This window comes from Mercenaria mercenaria, chromosome 7 (genome assembly GCF_021730395.1).
Source record: "Mercenaria mercenaria strain notata chromosome 7, MADL_Memer_1, whole genome shotgun sequence".
NCBI classification, from domain to species: Eukaryota; Metazoa; Mollusca; class Bivalvia; order Venerida; family Veneridae; genus Mercenaria; species Mercenaria mercenaria.
The window spans coordinates 48,004,289-48,026,521 of NC_069367.1; the positions used below are offsets into that span (position 1 = coordinate 48,004,289).

The 22,233-nt window shown below is 33.3% G+C and overlaps 1 protein-coding gene across 1 annotated transcript in view; it reads left to right on the forward strand.

Moving 5' to 3' along the window:
* The window catches only part of LOC123554245 (arylsulfatase J-like), a 220,468-nt gene that overhangs the window by 88,526 nt on the left and 109,709 nt on the right, over positions 1 to 22,233 (forward strand). The window contains exons 3-4 of the mRNA XM_045344239.2: positions 11,657 to 11,840; positions 18,314 to 18,492. Of these exons, the coding sequence (XP_045200174.2) occupies positions 11,657 to 11,840; positions 18,314 to 18,492 (363 nt within the window). The remainder of the gene's footprint in view (positions 1 to 11,656; positions 11,841 to 18,313; positions 18,493 to 22,233) is intronic.

Consider the following 22,233-nt stretch of genomic DNA (forward strand, 5'->3'; position numbering starts at 1 on the left):
TACGTTCCTTCGGGAGTATAATAACAACAAAGGAATGGAGACGCAAGATATTACGTTTTCTACAGTTTTCACAATGTTTCACCTGCTGACCTACATTTTGATCCCAGCTAACCCAGTTAAGATTGATTTTCATTTCGGACGACGAGGACGATTAAATACGGATACATTGCGAACAGATGAGCTCATCTTTTCAACTTCGTCGCAGATCGCCACTTATAATATATGAAACATTTCGGAAAGTGTTATGACGCTAGATCAAATACTTTTTGGCGATATGCATAACAAAACACCTCTCCTGCGAACAGACAACGGATAGCCACACCAAATCTTATCCTGTGCGTAACATAATAAGCCAGACTTACCATCATTATTGAATGTTTTCCTACCACAACAAAAATAAAATACCATGTTGGGACGGTCCCTTGGCCTTAAAAAATCGATCGTCTTAGATTTCACATCCACGTAACTTAATTCGTAAATGTCTAGTACATACACACAAATGTTTAAATTATTTCACTAATTTAAACATAATGCGATTCGTCATTATAAGCTTAGATCAAAGGATTATGTTGAATATAATTCATCAATACCAATTAATTTGCTTTTACGTTAACAGACATATTAATATTATTGTTACCGCATATCTTTCCGGCTATTGTGTTATGCCGCTTTTAATTCTAATTAATGACTTGATTTGACAATACTTATGTTAAACTGAAATATTATAATACACAGGAACACTACTCAAAATAATACATTCTATATATATATATAGATTATAAATAATATATATATATAATATATACTATATTATAATATATATATAGATATATATATAATATATATTCATCGACTTTACAGACTTTCAACTTTCAGAGCGCGGTGCCTGAAATATACTAAAATTCTTTTGAAGTTACGTGCTGCATTTGAAAAAATTAATATGTATATTACCTCCAAAGATGTTCATATATTCAGCTCATATTGCAATTATCTATGTTCAAAATTCAACAGTAATTAATACAGAAAGCCAGAGAATTTATACAGTTTCGTTATTTTAAAAAAGAACAACAACACTGACATTATCTTATTGCTAGTATTATACTAAGACTACACATCAAAGAAATGCATATGCAAGATTTGGACTATCCAGTACGTTAAAATACTCGATTAAGAACACGTAAAATAATAAAACTTATATCATACAGTAGCTATTACACTCATGCAATTATCTTAACACAGGATTTTCATGCGATTTTCGCGCTGATTTTTGTCAGCAATCGCAATTTGTTGAAATCAATGATGTAAAAATGTCCAAAGTTAAAAAAAATACTAATACCTCTCAAAAACCTGTGCTGCAATTGAAACAGCATTGGGTTATTCATTACCAATCCTTCGTTGTTTATACATGTAAAGAAGCGTCAACTTGTTACGTTACGCAATTATCACGTATGTTAGAAGAAGTGAATACTACACAGCCGAAATAGTTAATACAGTTCTTATTTTTTATCAAGTATTTGTCAAAGCCCTTAGAGACCAGCATTAATCATAACATTAGTACATATCCTGATTGATTTTATCTACTACACATCAAAGAAAATGACACAAGGATCTGACTCCAATACATTCTAAAACTGTTACAACACTTGAAATTTTAAAGCCTAGATCATAGCAACCTGGTGCATTTAACTTAACACGGGAATATTTTCATGCTATTTTTGCGCGATTTTTGTTTAGGCGATCGCCAAGTCAAGAAATTCATGATTTATGAAAAATGTTTTCAAACAAAGCATAGGCTATAAAAAATTGATTTGTACATGTCCGAAATAATTTGTAGTTTACGACGTTCAAATAAAATGATAATGCTGCGGCTGCACGGGTTTTAGGACCATTGCAAAAAAAATAGGAAACCGTGAACAAACAATTAAACACAGCAAAAACAATTCTCCATGCAAAAAAAAAAATTAAAAATAAATAATAAAATACAAATAAAATTTGATGTTCACATAACGAACAGATATAGCCTAAGAAAAATTGTCCCCAGATTCTGCAACAGAAGCACCACTATTTTTAAAACTTATATCAGAATTTGCTATGTTTTAAATCAGCGTCCCTTAATCTTTATAAACTGTTCTTTGGATTATAAAAGTTATAAGTTATTACAACAAAAAACCATTGACGTGGTAAAGATTGAAAGCTCAAATTCGCAGTTCTTTAACGACATATCAGTATTTTTACAATGCATATATGCTCCATTAACCAAAAGGAGTTTTTTTCTGTCACTGACATTCCTATCAATCTACAATAAGTATAAGTCTGATTACAATTATATCTGCGCATGATATTTTTCTTCAACTTCAGGTCCGAGAAGTTCAATTTGATCAAAACAAACGTTTAAGAAATTTTGTTTGTTGGACGGGTGGGAACGACCATCACCACTCTGCTTATCAAGTTTTGTTCATCAGCGATATATCACACCGTGCGTTTATTGCGGTACGGTAGCATTTTATTGTATTTGGGGAGAATAAAGAACGAAAATTATTGATGATTGAACTGGACAGTGCTGATGAGGATAGAAAACAAACACAGTAATTCTACAGAATGAGTTCCCGAGTATTAGAAAATACAATATGTAACGCATCGTATGAATTCACAACTTTTTAAATCCCATGTACTAATCGTTTGATTAAAAATTAAAAACAGAAAAATTTTTAAATTCGTTTGGGGTTTTTAAATTGAAAAAAAAGCTTTTAAATACATAACGAATTATTCTTGTTACATATAGGGTTTTTTTCATATTTCCCCATTTAAAGAAAATGACCGCCACAAAAAAGACTTTCCCCCTTTAATTTTGGGGGTGACACATTAACGCGGGTTTTTATTATGGGTGCAAGAAATATTTATCTTTATTTTTGGCAGTGGCAAAACGTATAAATTTCGGGTATTAATAGCATTGGGGGAAAAACAAAAATAAAAAATTTAATCAAAAAATACTTACGATTTTTAAAAAAATGTTTTGATTAAAACAACAATATCATAAATTTTAAAAATACCAAAGGACTGTTTTCTTTTTAATTTTCCCTTAAACAGAACGTTTTTTTACACAAAAAATTCTTTTTTCTGCATGTACTTTTTTTTTGAAAGAGTAACTGAAAAACCCTTTGCGGAAAATTTTAAAGCTGTTTTTTTAAATTCTCCTACCTTTTGTAATTTTTTTACTTTATATAAATTTTCGTGATCGAAATTTCCAGATATTTTTTGTTTGAAATTAAATCATGTTCATTTAAAAAAGGGAAAAATCGTTAAAAAAAATTGGGGGAAAAAAGATTTTCCCGGGGGTTGGGATTCGAACACAAGCCCCTTCACAAAATTTGAAAGATTAACATGAAAGTAAAACCTTTTTAACTGAAGCCGGGTTTTTCTTAAAAAAAGAAAAAACAAAAAATTTTAATAGGGGAAAATATTTTGGGAAACAACAAAAATATGACAAAAAATTTCCCTGAAAACCCTTTAAGTCTTTTTTATTTATTGCTTTTTTCCCCGGGCAAGAAATAACGTTTTTCATGCAAAATCAGGGACTGGCAGTCATTGGGGGTTTTTTAAATTAAGTTTCCCCCTTGATTTTTATTTCCTTTTTCCCGCTTTCCCAAACCTAAAATTTTATTTTGGAAATTTAAATAAGCCCCAAAATTTTTTTTTTCAAAGAAAATAAATTTTTCTTTTAATTTCTGTTATCAAAGAGAAAAGCGCAAAAAAAAATAAATTTTTTGTTTCTGTCATTCTTCCGTTTTTAGAGTAAATTTTTTTGCCTCATTCTATTTTTACCCAAATTAATTACCTACTACTATTTTTTTCCCGTCTAAAAGCCTAAAATCATGAGTTGATATCCTACTCTGGGAACGTCATTTTTGTAATCCCTTAACCTTTTTAAACTTATCATTTTTAAATAGCAAACGGTACTATATTTTTAAATCATGAAAAATGTAACAAGGGTAAAATATAAAAATAACATTTTAAAAATGTAGGAACACAACAACTGAAAAAAATACTGAATATTACACCGATTGGGGGATTTAAACCAAAAAAGTTTCTGTGTTTTTGTTTTTTTTATGCCTGATTTCGGGTTAAACCGAATGGTTTTTTTAAAGGGAAACCCCACTTTTAGTTTGCTGTTAATTCTGTTTTTTGAACGGTAATTTGAAGGAAAAATAAACGTCTGCTTAGCACAGTTCAAGGGGGGGATCCAGGGATTGGGATTTTTTTCTCGCTCGCTACGGGTTTTCAATGGTAATTTTATCATTTGTTTGGGTAGAATATAAATTGGGGTTTTTTTTCGCTCGCTATCTCGCATAGGCAATTTTTTCTTTTTTTTGGGGAAAAAAAATCATTTTTTTTTCTTCTCGCTTTCCTCGCACAATAAAATTCGACAATTTGCAAGAGCTCCCCCAAAAAAAAAAGGCCCCCCCTTTTTTTTACCCTTTAAAAAACTTTAGTAACCCCTCCCAAAAAAAAACCCCAGAAACGGGCTTAGAAATTTCCCTTCCCAGATACTTAAGCCCAAAAAAAAGTCTACGAGTCATTAAAAAAAGGACGATAAGAATGTTATTTTTGGGTTTATTTCACCCTAAAACCTGTCATTTTTTTAATACCAAAAAAAAAACCCCCTCAAACCAAAAAGAAAGCACCAGATATCTATTGTTTTCAAAATGCTCCGGTTTGGGGAAGGGGGGGGGAAATGGGAAAAGTTGTTTTTACTACAAATATTTTTTCAACCCCCAAAACCAAAAACCTGTATCCGCCCTAGATTTTTTGAATGCCCCAATTAAATTTTTTTTGGGTTTAAAAAATTTAAAAAGGAAAATAAAACATACAATATTAAATTATTCTTGCCCAAAACCCGACGGGGTTTTCGGTTTTCTTTACCGGTGCTTTAAAAAAAATCCATCTTAAAACCCCGGGGGGTGTAAGAAGAAATCTCGTGCTGTTTTAAAAGACTATAAAAAACTACATATATGTAAAAGTTTTGTGTAGAAAAATTTTTAAATTTTATTTTTAAAAAAAAATGAAAAAATTTAATACCCTTGGGGCAATTTCCTATTGGTTCCTGATAGTAAATTTTTTTGAATTTAAATCACGTTTTTTTTATCAAAAAAGCTTTAAAGTTTTCGCTGCCAAAAGGGAAAACAAAAAAGGAAAAAAAACAAATTTTTGTTTGGTTTTTAAACGTCATGACGTCCTTTTTGTTTTCGGAAGTTGGTTTCCCCCCGCTTTGGGTTTAAAAACACTGCCCTAAAAATAGTTTTTTAAAAAATAAAGCTGTTCAAATTTTTTTTTTTTTTATTAATTTTTTGAAACCGGATGGGAAAAAAAATTCTACCCCTTTTTATAGGTGCAGTGGAAATATCCGGCTCTCGGGGAAATGTTTTTTGGCGGTAACTCGGCAGGGGGAGCCCGTTACCGCCTAAACATAACCCTCTGCACCTACAAAACCCTGAAAGAAACTTATAATAAACGAAATTCAAAAGTTGCTGTAGGGAAGGAAAGTGATTTAAGCAAAAACTGATAAAACCCAAAACTGTTTTGTGCTTTATCAGTCTCTGCTCAGACTGGTTTTTTCTTTTGATTGTTCTATGCTTGTATAAAAAATTATTTAATGTTAACATTTGACAAGAAAAATTTTTTTATTGAATGTCGAATGATTGACGTGCTAAAATGTACCCACATACAGAAATTTTAGAACTTTTCTCTATTTTCTGACCGCCTCTGTTTTTTGGATGGTTAAACCTGACTTAAAATCACTCTTTAAATACCCCTGATTAAGGGGGAGGGTTTTAATTCTTCCCACCGACCAGGTCTCCCCTTTTTCTAAGAAAAAATGACAGGGTTTATTTCAATTTCTTTTATCCCTTTTCCCGGAAACGATTGTTTGGGGAAAATCCCCCCAAAAAAACTGAAATGTTTTTAAATGGCTAAAAACCCCTCAAAACCCAATGAATCCCCCGGTTTTCCTTTTTTCATATATATTAAAATGTCAAGGGGCTTCCGCAAACACCATTTTAATAGCTTTGTTCCCCCGTTTCAACTTTAAAAAACGACCCGGTTAGGTTTTACACTTGGGGAAACCCCATTTAGGTTTTTTCACTAACTCCCCCCCTTTGTTTTAAAAAACACAATTCCCCCATTTCGCAAAACAAAAAAACAACCCCGGGTTTGTTACACATTCACCTCAGTTGGTTTTAAACACAAAATTCCCCGCTCTGAATGTGAAAAGTCTCATTGCTTAACAATTGAAGATAGCTTTAATCTAAAGCCTCGGATAATTTTAAGATCATACGAATAAGAGTTGTTAGAAATATGATAACTGTAGCTACAGTAATAAAGAAGTTCCCAGTTGGTAGGTTTATAGCTTACATCCCCGATTGGTTGCGTTTACATGTATGTGTGTACGTATGTGTGTTGTATAAGTGATTATTTACTCTAATGAGGTTTACGGTGTTGATAGGCCGCGGTTTTGGAGTGTTTCATTCTCTGTGGAATATCATTTTTTTCTTTTTTCACTTTCCCCAAAACCCATTATCAGCACCTTACCCAGTTCATTTTCTTTTTGTTGCGGACCTACTTTGCAATGCATGGCCCTCTGTCTGTATTTAGGGTGCTCTATATTATTCGTCATTTATCAATTTTAAAAGGTATAAAACAAATTGTTCTGAACTTTCAACAGAAGCTGTCATGTTTAAAAATGTTTGTTTTTTAGCTATGTCTGGCATTCATTGTTCGGCGTCATGACCAATTTAGTAGAAATATCAAAATTACATTTTATGTTGGATAATGCCATATTGTTACAGACAGAAAGAAAAAATAGCATAGACTATCGTCCGTAAAGGTTGCTTGCAACTGAAACATCATTACAAGTAGTTTTTATAATATACAAAAGTACTATACATGTAATTAATTCAATAACCACTGCGTGTAATTGAAAATATATTCAATTGCACATTACTCTCGCTTGCTTGTCAGTTGAAGACATTTAATAAAGTGTAATTCCTTATCATTACAATTTCAGTTGCCTCAGTGTTCTTATCGGCTTTTAAAGATGCAACCTGGGTATAACAGGTGGGGAGAGGTGAGGTAGGGTGGGGGGGGGGGGGGGGGGGGGGGTAATGGCTGATGGGTGGTTTCTCTTGTTTTTTTAGCTCAATGCTCAGGTGAGTTTATGTGATCGCTCCATGTCCGGCGTCCGTCGTCTGTCTGTCTGTCAACATTTAGCTTGAAATTAGCTCAGAATGATTGCCTTGGTGAAATCTAAGTCGAGTTCGAATATGGATCATCTGGGGTCAAAAACTAGGTCACTAGGTCAAATCAAAGAAATACCTTGTGTATGCGATAGAGGCTGTATTTTTCAATTAATTTTCATGAATTTTAGTCAGAATGATTACCTTGATGAAATCTAGGACGAGTTCGAAAATGGATCACCTGGTGTCAAAAAGTAGGTCACTAGGTCAAATCAAAGAAAAACCTTGTGTATGCGATAGAGTCTGTATATGGGTCATCTCGGGTCAAAAACTAGGTCACTAGGTCAAAAAAAAATATCTTGATAGAGGCTGAATTTTTAATTAATCTTCATGAAAATTTGTCAGAATGAAAGCATTGATGAAATCTAGGCCGAGTTCGTAAACGGGTCATCTGGGGTCAAAAACTAGGTCACTAGGTCAAATGTAAGAAAAAACTTTGTATGTGAATGAGATCAATTAATCTTCATGAATTTTGGCCAGAATGATTCCCTTGATGAAATATAGGTCAAGCTCGAATATGGGTCATCTGGGGTCAAAAAGAAGGTCACTAGTTCAAATCAAAGGAAAACATTGTGTATGCAATGGAGGCTGCATTTTTCAATTGATCTTCTTGCAATTAAATCAGAATGATAACCTTCATGGAAGCTAGATTGAGTTTGAAAATGGGTCATCTGGTGTCGAAAATAAGGTCACTAGGTCAAATCAAAGGAAAATATATTGTATGCATTAGAGGCTATATTTTTTAATTGAGGGGGCCTCCGTGGCCGAGTGGTTAAGGTCGCTGACTTCAAACCACTTGCCCCTCATCGATGTGGGTTCGAGTCTCACTCGGGGCGTTGAATCCTTCATGTGAGGAAGCCATCCAGCTGGCTTACGGAAGGTCGGTGGTTCTACCCAGGTTCCCGCTCGTGATGAAATAATGCACGGAGGGGCACCTGGGGTCTTCCTCCACCATCAAAGCTGGAAAGTCGCCATATGACCTATAATTGTGTCGGTGCGACGTTAAACCCAACAAAATAAATAAATAAATTTTTAATTGATCTTCCTGAAATTAAGTCAGAATGATTGCCATGATAAAGTCTAGTTCAAGTTTGAATATGGGTCATCTTGGATCAAAAAATAGGTCACTAGGTCAAATCGAAGAAAACCTCGTGTATGCGATAGAGGCTGTACTTTTCAATTGATCTTCATGAAATATGGTCAGAATGATTACCTTGATCAAATCTAGGTTATGTTCGAATATGAGTCATTTGGAGTCAAAAAGTAGGTCACTAGGTCAAATCAAAGAAAAACCTTGTGTATGCGATAGAGGCTGTATTTTTCAATTGATCTTCATGAAATTGGTCAGAATGATTGTTTTGATGAAATCTAGGTCAAGTTGAAATACGGGTCATCTGGGGTCAAAAAGTAGGTCACTAGGTCAAGTCAAAGGAAAACATTGTGTATGCCATAGAGGCTGTATTTTTCAATTGATCTTCCTGAAATTAAGTCAGAATGATTTCCTTGAGGAAATCTAGGTAGATTTGAATATGGGTCATCTAGGGGCAAAAAGTAGGTCACTAAGTTAAATCAAAGGAAAACCTCGTGTATGCGATAGAGGCTGTATGTTGCAATTGATCTTCGTGAAATTTTATCAGAATGATAGCCTTGATAAAATCTAGGTCAAGTTCGAATATGGGTTATATGGGGTGTAAAACTAGGTCACTAGGTCAAATCAAAGAAAATACTTGTTTATACTCAAGATTTTAGCACCAATTTTCATGATAATTGGTCAGAATATTTTTTTCCATGAAATCACAAGGTCAAACATGTTTACATTGTTATGGTGTGTTATGGTGTGTTTCTCAGGCGAGCGACCAAGGACAATCTTGGCCCCCTTGTTTACACTTTTTAACTCAAGGAAGAGTTTTAAAATATAAGATGTAAAATGGTGTTTTTAACCTTTAGTCTGCTAAATATCTAAAATGGACAGGTCCATCATTCACTTTGGGCAATGCCATTTATTATTAGGAGGGGTGTTCATTGAAAATTACGAACTGAATAGATAACAGTACAGACCATGATCGGATATGTAGGCTGATCTTGGTCTGCACTGGTCGCAAAGGCAGAATGACTTGCCACCAGCAGGCTAAAGCTTAATCAGTCAAAAAATATTATACATTAAGCAAGATGACTTTTGTATCAGTCTTGATGAGAAACTTAAGAATCTATGAAGAAAAGGGTTCTTATATATAACAGCAATTCAAATTTGAACTTAGGGAAGGAGCTTATTATACAATTACTCATGTGATCACAGTTTATAAACATAAGCAGTGTGGTCACATGGCAATCCATGCCATATGAAAATCATAATATATGACTTACTTGAGAAAAAATGTTGTATTTTTCAGAATTATCCAAATAACATCCAATTAACTGAATAACATCGAACTGGTTATATGTTTAAATGTGCGTCTATCCAAAAATACACGCTGAAAAAAATCAGCAGGGGTAACAGTGTCAGGAGCACTATATTACAATAAAATGCTCAAATTAAGTATGTGCAAGTTTTGAATTTTTATTTATATACAATACGTGAATATTAAATTAACAGGTTGGAGTTACTAAAAGTGACAAGTACATGGTTTTCCAGGTGGATTAGTATACCGTTCCCGTACTAAATTCAATACACAATCTGGAATTATTTCTCATTGTACCTGAAGAGTGCGTTCTTCGTTTTTCCCGAGCATTCTTGGCTTTCCTAAGATACTGTCTTTTACGCCAGGCGTTTTTTCTTTCAAGCATTGACCAAAACTTTTTATATCTATTTTTTCTTGACACATTATTAGTAGGTTTTGGCCTTGAATCCTTTCCTATCCAGGACTGCTCATTTGCAGTTACAAATGGAGAACAAAGGCAGTATTCACATTGTGATCGAAAGAGATTCAGAATTTACCAGCCAAATGACTGGTCAGGCATACACCTTACGTCATAACGTAAACTGTAAAAGTAAATGCGTAATATATTTGATTACTTGCAACAAATGTGATTAACAGTATGTGGGACAAACTAAGCAACCTGTATCAAAACGCATGAACAGTCACAGATTTGATATTAATAGTTTTACTTACCCTGCTTTTTTCTGAATAGTTGAATCGCATTTCAATTTACAAGATCAATGCTTAAAGGTCTTTTCTTTTGTGCCTATTGATGCAAGAAATGACACTGATGGTCTCTGCAAAGAAACAGTGTGGATTCATGAACTGAAAACACTTTATCCAGATGGTTTAAATTCTAAAGTTTTATTTGATATCAATGAACCAATTATTTATATATATATATATATATATATATATATATATATATATATATATATATATATATATATAATGCCGAGTATCTCGTTGTTTTTCATAAATGCTAAACATATTATCATTTTAAATGGCTGCATTGTAGATTGAAAATGAATAACATAAAATACGCCGTTTTACATGTATTTGACATTATGTGGTCAATCTGCTTACACAGCGCAAGGAGCCCTCAGGTGCCGAGTGGATTCAAATCCTTATACATATGGCATTAAAACAGTTTCTTGCCAGTAAAACTCTCTCTGGTTCAATTTTTACTGTGAAAATATATATTTGACGAGATTTAAAGTTCGATACTTCTGTAAACAGAAAAAGATTGTGGAGTAGATTATTCGCAGTTGATGTGAAATGTACACTATATAAGAATTCTCACACAAGAAGCGCACTTACATGAGTACCTTATTTCGCGAATATATTCATTTCACATATGTAACGAAAAGTAATTACTGGTGAAACGTTTTTGATTCTACAGTTTATGTTTAAGACAGCTTATTGTTCAACATGTTCTGATGTCAAAATGAGCATATTCTGTCTGCACTGTGTTCAAAGAATTGTCTATACTCATCTCACAACCACCAGTTTATTTTAGACTTTCACAATAATATAATAACAACGCCGTCATTTGAAATGTGTAATGTTGCATTGGTGAAACAGTTTTCTATGAGACAGTGAATTTGATGCTTTTATATACATGAAAGTTGCATAAGCATATTTTATTTCAAATGTAAAGAAGTGTTTCATATCTGAATTTCTTAAATAATATTAAAATGCTGTTAATACTTGTTTTTTTTTTTTTTTTCATTCCAAATATAAAATATTGTTACTCTTGAATAAAGCCATGACCAAAGGCAATATGCCATTATAATCATTTTAAAGGTTATTGTTTCTTTCAGCAGAATATAATTTGTTGAAGACAAATCTCACAGATGTTGCTTAGAAAATTTATAAGTAACTTATAAGAAAATAGACAAACTCCGTTAAAATATCAATGCCAGTAATAACTACAAATTCTTTGTTTAGATTCATACAGGTTTACAATTGATTTTATGGCCAGGAACACCGTTAGGCTTGGCGATAGATAACCCAACAATTGCAGACAAGCTAAGAGAAGCAGGATATGCAACTCATATAGTTGGGAAGTGGCATGTCGGCTTCTTCAAAAAAGAATATTTACCTACAAACCGGGGCTTCGACAGTTTCTTTGGTAAAGTATTCTATAATCACTACAAAGGGATGACTACGTTGTCTTACGTGACGATTTTTGAGTTATCCCGCAACTTTTAATTTTTATACATCTTCTGTACATATGTAAACCAACATAACAGGCACTACTGCTGATTATTGTTGTGCAAATTCAGAATCAACAGGAAATCAAAACTTTCCAAGACTGCTTTGGAATTTCATAAAAAATATTTTAGAAATCAAAGAACTAAATGATGATTTTCAACTATTTCGTTGGTAATATTAGTTCATATATCTGGTTATTTTTCTTAAACACTCGGGAATTTATATTTATTGCCTGGAAATATTTGTGCCCTTTATATTAGACTGTCTTTGTCAAAGCTGGCTTGAAAAAGGTTGGTTGTTCTACACAGATACCTGGTCGTGCCTTAAATGATATATTGAGGGGCATGTAATGACCTAGGTATGTCCTCTGAAAAGTAGCAATACAGTCTATAGATTTGGTTAATTGACTCAGTGTTGCTCTACCAGTGTAATAGAATAAAAATGAAGTCGTTGCTACCGGACATGATGCAAGTTTCACATTTTATTACTTCTCATTAACAGAAATAGCCAAATTATGTTTGCTTTTTTTTATTGATATGTTGAGTTCTACGCTTCCGAAAGATCTTCCTTCCTATATATTCTATCAAATATTACAACAGCAGTCAACACGCACCACGTGGCGGCTGTAAAACGTTGAAGAAATATTTTAAAAAGTCTTTTTATCAGTCGAATTTTCAAATTTTGAATATACTGCTTTTCTTTCTCCTCTTTAGTTTACTATAATTACCATCATTCTTTTAACCTTACCTAGAACAAAACTGAAAGGTTCTTTATATGCTTTCCTGATTAAAAAAAAAAAACAATCCATAAACAAATAAAGCAAACATTTTAATGCTTCTTGGTGCACACAGTGGCTGAATTCTACAACGAGGATTTCACAAGAATGTCTTTTAAGGAGCGATATTTACTTACGTAGAGTTCGAATTACATTACGTTTTTCGTTTTAAATCTTACGGACCTCTGGTATCATAAAAATTCGGTTTTACTTTAAAACGCAAACATTATTTGGGTAAACCGTGTTACGGTCATTCACAAAGATCATAATAAAAGTAACCAATTAAGATGGAGTTCTTACGTTAAGAACAGGATATGGCCTGAAATGTTCAATGCTGCTGTCACTCTGTCGCTTTACACTAGCAAACTTTCAGTTGTGCGGATAAAAAAGATAATCTAGGAATCTACTAGAGGACATCTGTGGTCACGGGTTCAATCCACTTATCCCTCGCCGATTTGGGCCCAAGCCTCTGTTGGGGCGTAGAATGTTTCATGTGAGGAAGTAATCCAGCTCGGCAGCTCTACCCAGGTGCTCGCCAGTGAAGTAATGCCCGGAGGGGCACCTGGGGTCTTCCTCCACCATAAAAAGCTGGAAAGTCGCAATATGACCTATAATGGTGTCGGTGTGACGTTAAACCCAACAAAAAGGAAGCCGTTTGATACATTTTTATTGCATGAAAGAGCTCTGCATCCCTTAGTTCTTGCATATTTATGTTATTTTAGCTTTAAAGTTATCGCATTGAAATTAGATAGTTGTTTCCACACATTCAGCGGTCAGTTTTATCAAACAACATCTGCAGCCATACATTTTGATGGGATATTTTAATGTCCATCGTGAATTTTGTGGCTTTTCTAGAGGTCGAATTATTGAAATATATTTTGAGAGAAATTTTCTCCGTTTGATAAATTTCAAACCAGAGCATATTTTAATAATAATAATAATAATAATATTAATAATAAAATCTTTATTTAATGAAGGTAACATACAAAGTATACATAACATGAAAATGAAACGTAAACTTATTTTCAGTATGGCCTTCAGTTAACAACAACAACAATACACATGTATACAAACACTTAAGATTTTACAAAATCATATTTAAAAAAAATGTACCAATGATCAATCAATCATTGATCAACTAACATTTTCCCACTATCAATATCTTTAATCCAATCATCAATTATCTAATTAATGCTGTATTGCAAGAATGATTTTTCCTGAACCCAGACTGTTTGTCGTGTATTATACTTTTGAAAATATAATTGAAGATGTGAGGCTATATGGCGCTCATATATTTTGGAAATGTTAGGTAGAATTGAAATTGGGCTATAATTATCTGCACGTTCTTTACTTCCTGATTTAAAAAAAGGCAAGACACGAGCCTCTTTAAGTTTATCAGGTAAAATCCCAGAGTATATACTGTTATTTATAATTGATGTAATGTACGGAATAATAACATCCCCACAGTGTTTTAAAATGTTAGGCCCTATTCCATCGAGACCTGTAGATTTATGTGTATTTAGTTTAGAAATAATATCTTTTACTTCAAGCGTTGTTAGATAGGGAATACTAAAGGCATGTTCTCCTAAGTGTGAATCAATTGTCACTTTCAGATCAGAGAAATTACTTTCAGAAAATGAAGTTATTTTTATAATACTTGAAATGCTTATTTAACTCATTTATATTGTTTAAATCAATTTCACGCACTTTATCAGTAGTTTCAAGTTTAGACGGAATGGTGACTTTTTTTCCCTTTGATTTAAGTAAGAAACATCTTTTAGGTTTCTCCAAACGTAGCATGTATCTTTATTGTTTTCAATGGCTTTATTAAAGGAATTTTTCTTGGCCTTCTTTTTTATGGAATTTACTTAATTTCTCAATAACTTGTATTGATCAATGTCTCTACTGGCATGACAGGAGTCACGTGAATTTATCATTGTTTTTATTTCTTCTGTGAACCAATTTGGTTGATGCTCACGTTTTACGCGTTTCTCTTTCATAGATGCATGTTTCGACAAAACAGCATTTAAAACAGAGTAAAAGAAATCTAAATACTGATTTGGATTAACAATAATTTCAGTTATTTCAAGACCAAAGTTTAAAAGGTCGCATGGAAAATTATTCTCATCAACATGTTTCAACATTCTATATTTTATTACTTATGTACACGTTTCGGTTTAGAGCTATTTCTATCAATTGAACGCACATTTGCATATATGTGGTCAATTATAGTCGAACTTATTTTCGTTGTTCTGGTTGGATTTTGTATTAACTGTTCCAAACCTAACTTAGTTAATATGTTTACCTATTTCGTATTACTAAACATTTCTGATTTATTTCCTGGCAAATAGTTGATGTTCAAATCACCTAGGATATAATATTCCAGGAGCGAAAAATCGGCCATTTTGATTTGTGATCCAAGACTTAGAAAAATTCGGTGGACGATAAACAAAATTTAAAAGAAAAAGTTTCCTGTTTGAAATAAAAACCTGTATCCAAATCGATTCAATATTATTTATTTCTAAGTCATTTTGACGTTTGTATGTTATTGTGTCCGATATATATATAATTATCCCCCCACCTTTTCTTTTGAGCCTTTCACGTCTTTCAAAAATATAATTTTGTATGTTTACATAATCATTTGTGATGCTATCATTAAGAAAGGTTTCACATAAACCAACTACGTTGTATTTTAGGCGATTTGAAATTACCCAAGATATGTTTATTTCATGTAAATTTGGTAATAAATGTTGTAAATTTAGACTAGAAATAAAGAGTCCTTTTCCTTCAAAATATATTGTTTTATGCTCAGTTTTTGAATGATTTACGTTCATGAGATCTGTGGATAGATTTACGACCTCATTCACTTGGATTTTAGGTACGCTTTTTGAATTCTTGTCGTTGTTATTTAGATCGTTATCTACTTTTGTCTTATAACAAAAACAATTGTCTTGACAATTTTTCTCACATATCTTATCCGCCGATAACATGGACTGATCTGTATTATATGTCGAATTATATTTAGTTAGATTATTTGTAACTATATCTAAAAAATCAGATATATATGACGAACCTTCTGTAATCTCTTTTTCGCATGAACATTTTTCAAACACTAGAAAACATATATTACATACCATATTTTCTGAATTACTTAATTAATAAGTATTTGGACCAGGTATGCTATTTCTATGACTATTTCTATGAGGTATTATTTGTTATATCTTCACAAAAATCTTGTTTTAATATATTAAAATTTACCTCATTATAAGTATTTTTATTATTGTTATCTAAATTCTGCTGATTGGTCCAGTTGTCAAAATTTGAGCATCTGTCAGAATTTTCCTAAAGTTTAAAACTTCCGTGACTACCCTCTTCAGGAAAAAAAATAGTCACTTCCCGGCATTCCGTAATCCCATAGTTGTCTCCTCAGTTGTTCACGCCTTTCTTCGTAATACATAGCATTTGTTGTCTGCACCCTACACTCACGGGTCAAGTGCTTGCCAACCATCCCACATTTGAAGCAAAACGCCCTATTATGTTGAAGTTTATTTCCATATATTCGAATATTACTATTAGCAGTGGAACGCTGAGAATCAGGTTGTCTCATGGATTCATTTTCAGCACGCTGACTGTTTTGTACTATTGTAGCGTATTTATTCATCGTCGCTACTAAAGTCCTTGGACCATAATTGTTGAGGTGAATACCATCACTTGAAAAGTATTGTTTAACCGTATCTCTCCATTGCCGTAGATAAATGCCTGGTAAGTTTAAATTAAAGTAGCCCCAGTTTCCTTACAGATAGTACGTACGCTACTGTTAAAAATGCTTACATCAACATCTTGTCTTGGGCAGACAGTACAAAAGTAGACTTTGCATTGTTCATCTTGAAGTTTCCTTGTTAGGTCTGAGAGCTGCTGGTACGACGTCTCATTACATTCACCGCCACTGACGTCATTTCCGCCAATATGTATAATGACGTTGGCATAGTGACGTGTATCTAACCTATTCAATCTGTCTGATAAATCTGCAATTTTAGCAACACTGCCTTTGTTTATAGCCACGTAATCATTCAATCTATTTGGTTGAATTCCTCGTATTATCGAATCACCAATTATAAGAGTATTTTCTGTTTTTGGTGCTTCGTATTGCTGTGAAATATGTGTATGCTGATTTTCAGTTTCATTCGGTTTCTGTTGCCGTACTGGCATGTTTTTGACACAATCCATCGTTTGCTGCAGCTTTCGTGAAAATGTTTCATGATTCTGTTTGATGTTTTTTTTCATGGTATTTGTAACAGCATTTATTTCATCAATTTCTGTTTTTGTTTGTTCACTTACGCATGTCACATGACTTTTTATAGATTGTATTTCATCACAAAGCTGGCCAAAATGTCTGTCTGTAATAAGCATGTGACTTTCTGGGGTATCACGCAATAAGTTCACACTTTCATGGATAGTTGCAAGCATGTATAATACCTTGTCATTACTAATATCATACGCACCGATTTTCAACATTTTGAGAATTGATGTTAACATTTATTTGTTCACTTACTGTAGATTGGTCATGAATATTTGCATAGCTGTTCTCCATATTGTAAACAGTTTTTGGCTCTGTATGATCAAAACTCATGTCTAAAAAACTTTCGGACTGTGTGATATGTAACAGTTTTGGGAGGTCTATTTCAGTAAAACGCTGAACATTCTTTCCATTAACTAATGCTGACCATTTTGTATGATATAATTAAGTGTGTAAAAGTGGGTTTTGTCGTCCGATATTTTATATTTTTCTTCAACCAAGTTCCCTTTTTTGTCAAACATTGGTAAATGTGTACATGTGTAACAGTTTCCTTGAGATACAAAATAGTTACCTGCGGTTGATTTCAGTGTCGAGTACGATTTTGCGTTGAATGAAATTTTGATGCCCCCTCCGGTTTCTGTTATTTGAAAATTATCTCTTTCTGCTGCAAAAATTCTTCTTTGTAGTCCAGTCTGGATTTAGGCTGTAGCCTCTTGTTTCAGTTGTTCCTACCGGAACGATATCGTTCATTTCATCGTTTTCAATGACTTGTTTGTCTGACGTCATTTCCGTCAATGACATCTTGCAATGTAATATTTTTCTTTTCTGGTTGATCAATTGCCCATGCAAGCATTTTCCAAATGGAAGGAGGTGCTAGATAATTCGCATAGAAGTGATCTGATCACTTTCCAGTTATTGCTTCATGTACCTTTCAATAAACGTCATATCACCCCACATTTTTAATTCTATAGAGCTGATTGGCTGTAATATCAGTCTTTATTTAAAATAACTTTACTTTTAAGAATTTCACATTCTTTTTTATTCTGTTGTTTGGTTTTCGATTTTTCAGTCCGACAGATGTTTATTATGATAGTTAACAAGTAGCGAATGCCATCATTGACTTCAATTATGCTTGTATATTGACCCATAACAGGAAAAACAATTACTGCTAATAGAACAGAAAAATAAACACTCGTCGCAATACAGCGTTTGACCACTTCAGTGTACATTTTTGTAATATTGAAAAAACAGAAAATAACAGTCATTAGGTTTACAAGAAAGTATAAAATCAGCACTGTGTTTTTCATCACATTTTAAGGCTTCGTGGCAGGACACTCAGATTATTATACTCATATAACTGAACATGAGGGGATGGTTGGATACGACTTAATGGAAAATGATCAACCTGCAAACATGTCAAAGTACCGCGGCAAATATTCAACAACGCTCTTTACCGAAAAAGTCAAAGACATCGTACGAAAGCACGACCCCTCAACGGTAAGTAAAATTCTTAGATTTTATTTCTTAATAATTGAGAGAAGTGCTTTCCAGTTATAGGAACAATAGTGTAATATTTCAATAAAATACAGCACTAATACATCCTTATTATGAAAATCCATATAAGTTGACATTCAATACAATGCAATGAGTTCTGATTTCATGGTGGCCAACCCACGTGACTTTTGGATACCGTACACACGGAGACAACGTCTCCATTCAGGTAATATTTTGCCTATATTTTCTTATATTATTTTGACGTTTTTTGGCCAATTTTAAGAAATGGGATGTAGCATGCGTAACATTTTGACTACAAGTAAACACCATTTCTCAGACACACGTAAAGTAACAACCATGTAACATCCCTGTAACATCCTTGTTTGTCTATATAACACTGCTAAGGACGTTTTTCGGCCATTTTTAAGAAATGAGATGTAACATGCGTAACATTTTGACTACAAATAGACACTTCTCAGACACACGTAACATTATGTAACATCCATGTAACACCCTTGTTTCATCTATATAACACAACTAAGGACGGTTTTCGATCAATCACAAGAAATGGCGAGTTACATGTGTAACATTTTGATTAGAAATAGACAACTTTCTCAGACAAACGTAACATAAGTAGCATCCATGTAACACCCCTGTAACATCCTTGTTCCTACTATAGAATACAACTAAGGGCGTTTTATGACCAAATTTAAGAAATGCGATGTAACGTGCGTACTATTTTGATAACAAATAGACACATCTTCTCAGACACACTTAACATAAGTATCATCCATGTAACACTCTGTATAGAATGGAATTTAAGTAAAAAATCCAATCATGTAAATGACGTATTCTTGCATGTAAATTACATTGATGCAATGGTTAATTAATATTCTATCATTATTGCTAGCAGGTGTATGCATACTCTTGTGACATGCATATAGGGATGTTATAACTGCTTAGTCTCAAATCGCTGTCATATGTGAGAAACTTGAGTTTTCTAAATACATTTATAACTAAACAAGTTATTTAATGTATATATCACCTTGCTTTGTGTTATTTTAGATTTTATCCACATACGTTACAAATGTATACTGACTACTGTTTAATAAATGTTCGAAATCGAAACGTATAGTTCATTTTATTTACAAATTAAAGTGTTTAAGTTATGGTAAGCGAAAACAATCAGTACTAAAACACAGCTAACAAGAGGGATACCAAAGGCGTTTGTATGCGTACAAAGCCAGAAAACCATCATCTTCGGGCTCTTCCTTAATCAACTGCAGGTTAGTCACGCCCCGTTGTTTCCTGACATAATACCACAGTGGGTTCCGCACCAGGAGTTTACTTTGTATATAAAGAATATCTAAAAATATCGAAAGACGTGTCATCTTATTATTTAGAAAAATGATTCGACATTATGTTATAATAATCTATTTTATATCGACTGTGATTTGTTTTGTTTGGCGTTTTAACGCCATTTTTCAACAGTATTTCAGTTGTAACGGCTAGCAGTTAACTTAACCAGTGTTCCTGTGATCCGTACCAGTATAAACCTGTCCTCACGAAGTAATTGTCAACTTCCCGACATGAATCGGGGGTGAAGGACGAATGATTTTAGACGCAATATCTCATATCAAATCGTCACTGAGAACATACGCCTCGTCCGGGGATCGAACTCACGATCCCGAGATCCGTAAAACTGCACTCTCCTTATTGAGCTTGTGAAACAAGTTCTACAACTTATGTAAATCAATATCGACATTTCATTCCTGATGAATCCATCGTCACGACGGTAGGAGAATAGAAACCAGTTTCCTTTTAATGCTGAGCACCAAGCAATAGAGCTACTGGTAACATTTTTCTCGTTTTTGGTACGTTTTTGGTATGACGGAGCAGGAGATCGAACCCAAGCCCTTTCTCACTCGAAGCGGACGCGGACTAGGCTCTAAAATTGTATATTTTTTCTCCCTCTTTTCTAGAGTAACAGTACTATTTTTTTTTTTAATCGGGTAATGTATATAGTTACGGTGTCACAGAGAGACATAGATGTTTTATTATACTACTGCGTGCGCACGTAATGTCTAATACTTGCGCATGTAATAAGAATTACGTGACGTGCGCACGAATAAGACTAGTACAAAACATCTGCGCACGTATAAGTATACAAAAGCCTCTGCGCACTAGTCACTCGGCATATTGGAAATCTTATTATTGCGTTCACTCATTAGCTTTTACGTGCGCACAAGCTCAGATGTTTCATTTAAACTAACACGTGCGTACTGAGAATTTGTCCGTTCGTTATCGCTACTTTCGTTTCGTCTGGAATCTGTCTAGAAAGCTAAAATTGTCTTTCGATAGCGGTAGTTTAGAGGAAAACGGGCATCTGTTTTACATTCTGCACCCATAGGCTATTGTTATTATATAATATACCAACCGTTCTAATTAATTCAGTGTTTAATATCATTAGAATACAATTAAAATCTTATATATGCCGTATTTATTTTGGATAGTGTAATATTATGTGCTGTAGTGAAAACTCGATAATTTGCCAATATCATTTTATAAAATCCGTAAACTGGTTTAAATATTAACGGTAGAATCAAATTATTTTCTTTCACGGGAAACTGCCCGTGCTATTCATGTCAATCAGTCTGTAATGATCTAACATACGCACATGTAAATTACGTAGCCTACTTTTCATATCGATATTATAGTTTCTTGTCAAAGGAAACGTATTTTAGCTAGACTTTTCGAAGAAAAAGTAGTTATTCACTCCCATCGTCGTCGGCGTCGCAGTTGGTTTAAGTTTTTGATAAAGTCATATATCTGTTACTTTCAAAGCTATTGACTTAAAATGGTCATTTACTGTCAAAGTCTACACGAGAAGAAATAATTCCCATAACTCTGATTTGAATTTTGACAGAGTTATGCCTCTTTATAACTTAGACATTTTAGTTAAAGTTCTTGATAAAGTCAAATATTTATGTTACTATCAAAACTTTTGACTTGAAACTTAAAATAGTTATTTACTATCTAAGTCTACAACAGAAGAAACAATCTCTATAACTCTTGTTTGAATTTTGACAGAAGTATGCCTCTTTTTAACATAGATTTCTTTCTGATAAAGTTTTATAAAGTTTTTCCTTGGAAAGCTCTTAATCAGAGTGAAGCACTGAAAAAAGACGAGCATGCTATCTTATGGACATCTCTTGTTTATTTTATTTTAATCCAAGAAATTATGTTGAATAAACTACATAGATGTGCTTCCATCAGTTATACCGATCGAATTCAGTTTCCGGCGACGTTTCTGCGGGAACGTGTTTTAGTTATGTGGTAATGATTTAATAATATTCATATTATTCGTATATTAACTATTCAACTAAATTGACCACCCTCGTTTTTTTTTCACTTACTTGACGCAAATATTTCATAAATATTTAAATAATATTTGAAAGTCGGTATAGTAATGAAATACGGATTTCCGTATACTATGAAGTACGGAATTCTTGATATACGATGCCCGTATATAATTGAAACACGGGAAGTTTTTAAAAGGGTTTTTCTGATCGCATTCAACACCATGTATTTCCCGTTTATGTCTAGTTTATATAGGAATAAATTAACTCGTATTTTTCGGAAATACGGGATGAACATTTTCCGTGTATGTTTCGTATGCAACTCTGTATATTTTCCGTATATGCCGTAAATACGGGATATATTTGATTTGTATATTACGAAAGT